Genomic DNA, 9524 nt, shown 5'->3' on the forward strand with positions numbered 1-9524 from the left:
CATGGCACAGTCTGGATTATCCTAAACTTCCTGGATGTTCTGGCACCGTGGCGCGTGTTGACGCTTCCCTGACTCTCCTCCCATCCCGCGCGCTCTCTTCCATTGGCTGCCTCCTCTCCTCGCGCACATCCCGCTCATATAAACCTGGGGCCTAGCACTTTTTGCAGGGTCAAATTTCCTCTGCGCGTCCGTGCGACCTCTTCCTCTCCGGGAACAGGTTTCAGCTCCAAACAGCAGCCGGAGTCCAGCGCGTCGCAGATTTTAATCCCGGGAATCCGAACTGTTCATGGCAGAACTCTTTTCTAAAAGATAAAGATGTAAAATCTTTGGGTGTTTTTTCTTCTGATTTGTGAAATAATTTGCGGAAGAGCTGCATGAGTCCTGCTGGCTGCTGATCCCGGAGCTGAGGCACATCTGGGGCCGCGGCGCGCAGAGACACCGAACTCAAACCATCTTCCTGTCCGGGCTCAGCATGAACCTGATCGGGGGCTACCAGCACCACCACCACCACCACCTCATGCACGAACCCTTCCCGTTCGTCCAGCGGTGCCACCAGGACTCGCCCTACTTTCAGAGCTGGGTTGTGAACCACGGAGAGGTTCCCCCGGACTTCCAGATCCACCAGGCGCCCTACGCGGCCGCGGAGCTGGGGGCGCACGGAGCGACGCACGACGGCCGGCTGGAGGGGCTCCAGGCCGGGATGGGCAAGAGGAGAGCGGCGGGGCCGAAGAAGGAGCGCCGGAGGACGGAGAGCATCAACACGGCGTTCGCGGAGCTCCGGGAGTGCATCCCCAACGTGCCCGCGGACACCAAGCTGTCCAAGATCAAGACTTTACGCCTCGCGACCAGTTACATCGCGTACCTGATGGACGTGCTGGCCAAAGACTCCGGGGAGACCGAGGGCTTCAAGGCCGAGATCAAGAAGTTCGAGAGCCGGGATCTGAAAAGGAAACGGGAGCTGGTGAGTCTGAGCCGGTCCCGGTCCCGATCCTGGTCCCGGGTTTTTCTCTGAGTCAGGGCGGAAACCTCCTCTGGCCTCGGAGCTGGTCAGAGAGAACTCAAGGTCCAGATGGGTCAAGACAACGAACCTCAGGTTCTTCTCCTTTAACTTAACAGCTCAACTCATTTTAGATCCAGAACCTTTCGGGCCGTTCCAGACAACAACAACAACAACAACAACAACAACAAATATTTCACATCAGTTTCCCTCTTTTATTCTGTTGATGCTTTTTATAAACTTCAACAAATCCTGAGTTCAGTTCAGTCAAACTAAACCCTCATTTAATTTATGAGAAAAATAATAATTTTATTAAAATATTAAACGTTTACTAAAAATAATTAAATTGTATTAAAAATATGAACATTTTATTAAAGATATTAATATTTTATTAAAAATATGAACATTTTATTAAAGATATTAACATTTTATTAAAAATATGAACATTTTATTAAAGATATTAACTTGCTCACATGAATGAAGACTCAACACGATCCTCAGATAAATAATGTTAATAATTAAATGTTTAGTTGAGCCTGACGTGACTTCCTGTTCACACTTGCGCTATCAAAATAAAATGAAGTGGTTAGAAAACATTATTAAAAATATTAGAGCGCAAATATTAGAAGATGTAAATTTTATTTTTTCAAAAAAAGGTTTAAAACTCTTAGAACATTTCTCGTGGCCGCAGGAAACGGTTTGATGTTTTTCAGCTAATTTGATGAAAAACGAGCAAAGCGCGGCCAGATCAAAACATGACGTCACGTGGCTAAAAAAGCAGGAAAACAACCAGATCGATATATTCATGATGATGATGATGATGATGATGATGTGTTGGTCTTCTGGTGTCCCCCCACAGACTGACGGCCTGCAGGACTCTTTAGGGCCGGAGAAGAAGGTGAAGGGCCGGACCGGGTGGCCCCAGCAGGTCTGGGCTCTGGAGCTCAACCAGTGACCCCCAGCAGGACTCACAGACCCCCAAAGACCCCCAAAGACCTCCTGACGGACGCTCTGGATTTAAACCTGATATACAGAGACACGCGCGCGCGCGCACTGAGGATCAGAGAAACGCGCGACAGGAGGGACAGAGACCCGGGATGGACCGACTCATGTCTGTGGTACTTCTTCCTCTTCCTCTTCCTCTTCCTCTTCCTGTCTCCTGGCGCGGAGCTGCAGCCCAGATGTGCTCGTGTCCACACATCTGTCTTCAGACAAAATGAGCGCGTTTCTGGACCGAACAGAACTTTAAGAAAACGTCAAAGAATCTGCAGAATAAAGTCCAAACCGCGCGAGACAAACGTCATCAAATAATTATAAATATTATTGCGTCATGATTCAGATCCTGCAGATTTTTAAAAACATTTTTTTTTTTAATTTTAGAAACGACTTTATTTTTTCACAATGTTTAAATGATTTATTTTTATTTAAATTCGACCAAAAGTTTTTTTGTCATCATTTATAAATGACCGGAAGTCGCTTCAAGTTTAATTAAAGTCTGAACTTTTTGTTTCAAACACTAAAAACTACAATTTAAAATAAATGAGCACGTTAAGTCCCTTAGTTTAAAATCAAACCTAAAGATAAATCAAGTTTTAGTTTTCAGTCGCGGGAACATTTTTCCCAGAATTCTGAGCGTTGTGACTTTTTTCTCGAACTTCTTGAATCTACCTCAACACTTGAAGTCACTGAAGATGGAGGAGAGGAAGCAAAAAGAATAAAAACACGCAGGTTTCCACTCCGACACGAGACACGCTCAGTCTAAACTAATTATAGAAATTAAATATTAAAATGTTTATTATTGCTGTTGTTGGTGATGCAATGTGTTTAGATGTGAAGTTTTATTTGTTCCAGAAATAAACGGATTATTTTAAAACACATTTATATTGTTTGCTTCTTATTTCTGCCCATAAAGTCTCATTTTATAGAGTTCAGTCGCTCTGAAACTTTTCTTAAAGTTTTTATTATTTGTGTGTTTTCAAAAGTAAACTCCTGATTTAAGCTTGAGTAAAAAAATAAAAAAATCTAAAATATTTTTCTTCTAAACACCTAAACATAATTATTCTTAATTTATCCGATCTATTTAACTTGTTTAAATCTGAATTAGTGTTGCTTCTGTAAACCTGTTAAATCCAGAGGTGACTTTATTTTTTATTTCTTTCTTAACATTTTGCTCTTCCAACAGCAAAGACGGACGTTTTCAATTTATAGATATAAAAAAATACATTGTTAAGTAAATAAAATAAAAAGTTTTGTTTATGTGAATAAAAATGATTTAAACTAAACAATTCTCTCAGCTTTATAACCCTCTTTGCTATTTTTATAAGTCTTAATTATAAAAGTTATTAAGAATTAAAACATTTAAAATTAACAAAGCAGAGCTCAGCCTGAACTAACTAACTAACTAACTAACTAACTAACTAACTAACTAACTAACTAAACAATAAAATAAATAAATAAATGAATAAATTAAATAAATAGCCTAATAAATAAATAGGTAAATAAAAAGTAAATCAATAAATGGTTGAACTAACTAATGAAGCCATTTGCTGCAGTCACAGAAGAACAGCGACACCTGCTGGAAGAAATGTTCACTAACAAAGTCCATGCTCAATAATCCAGGATTACAATCCAACATTTTTCAGTCAGGTCATCTGGACAGTTTCTTTTTTTGTGCTGAAACGTTTCACCTTCGATCAGGAAGGCTTCAACAAAGAGACCATCTTATCACAAGCAGAACTGGTTTGTTTGGAGTAAGCTGTTGGAGGAAGAATCAGTTTTGTTGTGTTTACTTGACTGATGAAGCCTTCTGGATCGAAGGTGAAACGTTTCAGCACAAAAACAGAAATTGTCCAGATGACCTGACTGAAAAATGTTGAAATGTTCAGTAACTTCTTGAAAACCCAAATTAAACTTTTTAAAAACTCTTTCGGTTCATGAGTTTATAAAATAAAATACGTTTAGAAGCAAACAAAAACAAGTATCACACAACTAAACAACAAACATGTTGTGGTCTTTAAGACAAAATTAAAATGTTTAAAGATCAAACTGTATAAAGTTTGTAACCTGTTTGTTAAATGTGTTTAAGACCTTTAAGGAACGCTGCTTATTCTAACTCAAAATTATTTCAATGACTCATTTAATTATTTTAAATTGTTTGTTTCTATACTTTTAATAAAATATTAATGAAGCTTGTGTGAAACAGCATCACTGAACACCTAAACATATTTATATTAAATGTGCTGCTACTGAAGATAAACACAAAACTTTGAGGTTTTTTTTTCAAAGTTTGATTCTTTTATCAACCTTTAATCTTCAGGATAATGTTTACTTGGTTTAAATTAGTTAATTTTAATAACATAACTGAGATTTTTGACGTCAGACAGAGATGAACTATAGTTCTTTTAAACATGCACTAACCTGTGTGTGTGTAAATATAAATAAATGTATATATATTTATATTCTTGGCTATTATTTTTACGCGGGATGTCCTTCATGATCGACCACAGACACCGAGCTACCGCAGCCTCTGTGTGGAGCAGAGAGCTGCCAGTTAGGGCGCCCGGGGAGCAGATGGTGGGGGTTAAGGGCCTTGCTCAAGGGCCCAGAGTGGGGCAGATGAGGGTGGAGGCAGGTGTGGATGCTTCACCTTTCTCACCCACATTTTGACGTTGTCGGTACCGGGAGTTGAACCAGCGATCTTCCTCTCTGGCAACAGTTGCTGTATGCTCCGTTCTCCAACTCACCTGCTGAAGCTCGTCGCTCCTTCAGGTGGTCTCAGAGGTCTTGGTGGTCTCAGAGGTCTTGGTGGTCTCGCTCACTGTCCTCCTCCAAGACCTGCTCTCGGTAGATTTACACATGTTCCCAAACGCCTCCCAGCTCTGCACGATGGTTTAACAGAACTCCTGGGACGTTTAGGACTTTGGAAAACTTCATGGATCAGTTCCCTGACTTGTATTTGGAAACATTAATAAAATAAATTCTGGTTTATTTTAAAGGGGTACATATTTATGCAATCTCTTATTATATGTTCTTTTCTATTTTAAAATGACGGTCCAGTAAAAACAGAAAACATCAAAGAGAGAGAAAACTTTTTCTTCACGTAGTAATAAATGATGCTGATGGATGTGAAACAGAAAATAAACATTATTTCATCCAAGTTAAGTGTTTTTATTTTTCTAGTTTGTTGTTAAAACTAAAGACAATGACGCTGAATTTACATTTTATCTGTTAAATCCTTACAAAACAAATTCATCTGATTTTTTCTGCTTTTGATCTTGTTCATATTTATTTTTGAAAGCATTTTAAATAAAATCATTTCATTGCTAGTTTAATTATCATAAATCTTTTTATTGATGTCTTTAAATAAAGCTGAAAATAATTAAATTAAGCCGATCACGTTTAGTTTCAACACATCTGGATCTTAATTCAGTGAGTTATAAAATCAAAATACTTTAACTATTGTTGACTGCTTGGTCATGTTTAGTTTTTATAATAAGAAATATTGAGTTAAATTTGTGAAAATCATAAAACTGTGATTTATTTGAGCAGAAAGGTGAAGAGCGACACCTGCTGGTGGATACCTGGAACTGAAACCTCAAACTGAACATTTCTGTTGAACTTGAATTAAAAACTGAGGAACAAGGACGGGCGGCGGCACGGTGGAGCTGTTGGTGGAGCAGTTGGTGGAGCTGTTGGTGGAGCTGTTGGTGGAGCAGTTGGTGGAGCAGTTGGTGGAGCTGTTGGTGGAGCAGTTGGTGGAGCTGTTGGTGGTGCAGTTGGTGGAGCAGTTGGTGGAGCTGTTGGTGGAGCTGTTGGTGGAGCAGTTGGTGGAGCAGTTGGTGGAGCTACCGCCTCTCAGCGAGCAGGTCCTTGGATTAAATCCTGGCCACAGACGTTGCTGGGTGGAGTCAGCATGTTCTCTCCGTGGGTTTCCTCCCACAGGCCAAAAACATGCATGTTACACTGACTGGTGACTCTAGTCTAAAGTGTCCCTAGGTGTCCCTGTGATGGACTGGAGACCTGTCCAGGTGTCCCTTCACTTCAGTTTATTTCTTCAGCTTCAAGTCACGAGAGAAGTCGTCTCAGACTGAACAGAAACGTTCATTTATAAAATAATAATTTATTTATCTGAGGAGCAGCTTTGAGTTTAACTCCATCACTGAACTCTCATCTTGAACAAGCATGAAGGCGACAGTGGAAAGAAAAACTCCCTCATGAGGAAGAAACCTTTAGCAGAACCAGGATCAGGACAAGAGGACCATCTGCTTCGACCGACTGGGTTTGGTAAGAACAGATACACAATGGCAGGTCAAGAATCACATGTTAAGATAGAAATAGTATCAAATAAAAACTATTTAATTTTAACAATTCATTTAAGGAAATGAGGTCAGTTTGTCCTCTAGTAGTCTAAGTCTATAGCAGCATAACAAGCTGACCCTAACTATAGGATTTATCAAAAAGGAAAGTCTTAAACTGGACAAGGTGTCAGTTTCATGGACAGAAACTGGAAGTTGGTTCCACAAGAGAGGAGCCTGAGAACTGAAAGATCTTCCTCCCATTCTGCTTTTGTAAACTCTAGGAACCACAAGTAAACCTGCAGTCTGAGAGTGAAGTGCTCTGTTCAGAATATATGGAACAATAAGATCTGTAATATAAGATGGAGCTAGGTTGTTGAGGGCTTTGTAGGTTAGAATTAAGATTTTGAATTCTATTCTGGATTTGACAGGGAGCCAATGGAGAGAAGCTAAAGCTGGAGAGATATGATCTCTCCCAGTAACTCCAGTTAAGACTCTGGCAGCAGCATTTTGGATCAACTGAAGACGTTTTAAAGAAGTATTTGGACACCCAGATAATAAACCATTGCAATAGTCCAGTCTAGACGTGACAAATGATGGACCAGTTTTTCTGCATCATCTTTAGATCAGATGTTTCTAATGTTAGTGATATTACGCAGGTGGAAGAAGGAGGTTCTAGTAACGTTTTTAATGTGGGGGATAAAAGACATGTCCTGATCAAAAATAACACCAAGATTTTTAACATTAGAGCTGGAGGACAGATTAATGCATCCAAGGAGGGAGAAAGACTGAAACATTCATTCCTAAGGTGCTCAGGTCCAAAAACCAAACCCTCAGTCTTGTCTGTGTTCAACAGGAGAAAATTAAGGGTCATCCAGGTTTTTATGTCTTTAAGACATGCTTGTAGTCTAAGTAGCTGATTGGATTCATTGGGTTTAATGGACAAATATAATTGAGTATCATCAGCATAACAATGAACATTTATCCCATGTTGTTTAATATTTTTACCTAATGGAAGCATATATAAGGTAAAGAGTATTGGTCCTAGCAAAGAACCCTGAGGAACTCCATGACTAACTTTCGTGTATGAAGATTTATTATTTACATTTACAAACTGGAATCTATCAGATAGATATGATTTAAACCACTTTAGAGCTGTTCCTGTAATCCCAACATCATATTCAAACCTCTGTAGTAAAATATTGTATCAAATGCAGCACTGAGGTCTAACAGGACCAGTGGAGACACAAGTCCATTGCAGAGGTCATGAGAACATCATTAGTGACTTTCACCAGTGCAGATTCAGTGCTGTGGTGAACTCTTGACTGAAACTCAGGCTGAAAAGATGGAAGTGCTGGACTGGAGACCAGTCCAGGGTGTCCCCACCTCTCACAGGGACTGCTGGACATGGGCACCAGCGACCCCCACACCTGAAAAGGAAGAAGCGGGTAAAGATGGACGGAAGAAACGAGGCAGGTCCGTCTGTACAATACATTTATTAATATTAAGAGCAGTTCGCAGCCGGACTTAAATATGATTTTTGTCTTTTCTAACCAATAAGGAGGCGTGTTAATAAAGACGGTTTCTACACGACACTAAAACTACAGCAACTTAAAAACATCAAACGTACAACAAAGTTTAAAAAGAAAGGAGTCCTGAGGGAAGGTTCGAGACCCGAGGACAGCGGTTGTCTCTGCTCCAGACGACTTGAACGAACATTTGAGTCCCTCAAACTCCCAAAGTTCTGATCCAAACGGGACTTTTTAAACATTTCACGTGATAAATGCTTCATAATCGATTCTTCTTCTGCGGCGGCGCCGGGGCACCGGAGACAGAAACAGTGCTTTTAAATGTAAACCGCTGATCCCCCGCGCGCACAAAGACGTTAAAGATCCAGAATGATTTTAAACTGAACTAAAGAGGGAAATGGAACGAAACCAGTTTACGTCTAAAAGGACCAACGAAGAAGAAACACACGTCTGAACGCTTCACACCTGCACATAATTAAAGATCATCGGTTTGTGGGAACAGAACCCGAGCTCGGGTCTCAGTAAAGATGGCGCCTTTTCTCCAACGACGTGTTTAAACAACAGAAACTTGTGACCCCCCCTCCCCCCCAGGACCCAATGACGGGCACCACAAACAAAAACCAACATGTTGTTTATAAGGCAGCCATTTTGTACATTGCAGGAGTATGGTTTCAGATCAGACCCGGTTTGTTGGACCCGTAGAACAGCACGACGACGTCAAACCACAGAGTTCTGGTCCTGGACAGTCTTTCTGGACCTGGTTCTGTAGGAAGTGTGTGAAGTCGTCCCACCCTGGGTACTGTTTAACGTCCTCTGAGGACAGAAGGTTCTGGTGGGATCAGCCTGAGCTGGGTCTGTGGGGAGCGATGGTTCTGCAGCGGTTCTGGTCGGGGAACCTTTAGTCCAGCGGCTTGGCTCCGTCCCCCTTCTGGTCCAGGCGGCTCTTGCTGCTCTTCACCATGTAGATGAAGTAGGTGAGCGTCTCCTTCTCGTTCACCGGGATGTTCCTGAAGTGACGGCTCACCGTCTGCACAGGACAAACATTTGGTTCTGACGTGAGACAGCTCAGACAAGACCGGCCCACTTACAAGTCCTCATCCTGACCCCCCCACCATGAGACCGGTTCTGATCCTGACCCACCACCACCATCAGAAAAGTTCTCATCCTGACCCCCACCCCCCGACAGTTCCCGTGTGAAGCCGTACCTCTGCCAGCTGGGCCTTGTTGAGTCCGGGTCGGGTCTGCAGCTTGTAGTGTCGCTTGTAGCGCCTCAGTGTGTTCACCTGCAGCTGGAAGAGATCCACCTGGACACACAGGGTCCCAGTGAGACCAGTCCAACACCCCCCCCCCCCCCCCCCCCCCCCCCCCCCCCCCAACACGCACCCCCCCCCCCCCCCCCCCCCCCCCCCCAAAACAACAAACTCTTCATTTTACACAAGACGTGGTGCACATGTCTGTCACAAGTCCAGAGCAGCAACAAAACGCTGCTCTCTGAACCCGACGGAGATCATGTGAGTAGAGACGACGTCACTAAAACTTTATATCTGAACCTCACATGAGCTAAAGAAACCTGACATGAGCTAAAGAAACCTCACATGAGCTAAAGAAACCTGACATGAGTTAAAGAAAGTCCTTTAACAGAAACCTGACATGAGCTAAAGAAACCCAACATGAGCTAAAGAAAGCTGACATGAGCTAAAGAAA

General features: G+C 41.9%; 2 protein-coding genes across 2 annotated transcripts in view; one reads left to right on the top strand and one right to left on the bottom strand.

Annotated features, from left to right (window-relative positions):
* The first annotated feature begins 171 nt into the window (after positions 1-171).
* On the top strand, positions 172-2077 carry LOC119419866 (heart- and neural crest derivatives-expressed protein 1-like). Its single transcript, XM_037687232.1, has 2 exons — positions 172-961; positions 1857-2077. Exons 1-2 carry the CDS (start codon positions 473-475, stop codon positions 1950-1952), a joined length of 585 nt encoding a protein of 194 aa, XP_037543160.1. The 5' UTR covers positions 172-472; the 3' UTR covers positions 1953-2077.
* A 6362-nt stretch (positions 2078-8439) lies between these two features.
* The window catches only part of LOC119419867 (histone deacetylase complex subunit SAP30L), a 5285-nt gene continuing 4200 nt past the window's right edge, over positions 8440-9524 (bottom strand). The window contains exons 3-4 of the mRNA XM_037687233.1: positions 9026-9124; positions 8440-8847 (exon numbers count right to left, since the gene is read on the bottom strand). Coding sequence (XP_037543161.1) covers positions 8719-8847; positions 9026-9124 — 228 coding nt within the window. The 3' untranslated portion in view covers positions 8440-8718. The remainder of the gene's footprint in view (positions 8848-9025; positions 9125-9524) is intronic.

The sequence above is a fragment of the Nematolebias whitei genome, chromosome 14 (assembly GCF_014905685.2).
Source record: "Nematolebias whitei isolate Nwh7 chromosome 14, NemWhi1, whole genome shotgun sequence".
NCBI lineage: Eukaryota > Metazoa > Chordata > Actinopteri > Cyprinodontiformes > Rivulidae > Nematolebias > Nematolebias whitei.

Excerpts from the sequence above, each read along its gene's own strand:
- LOC119419866 (XM_037687232.1), top strand. The coding sequence starts at position 473 with ATGAACCTGATCGGGGGCTACCAGCACCACCACCACCACCACCTCATG. Across the intron at positions 962-1,856 it reads TGAAAAGGAAACGGGAGCTG|ACTGACGGCCTGCAGGACTC; the intron begins GTGAGTCTGAGC and ends GTCCCCCCACAG.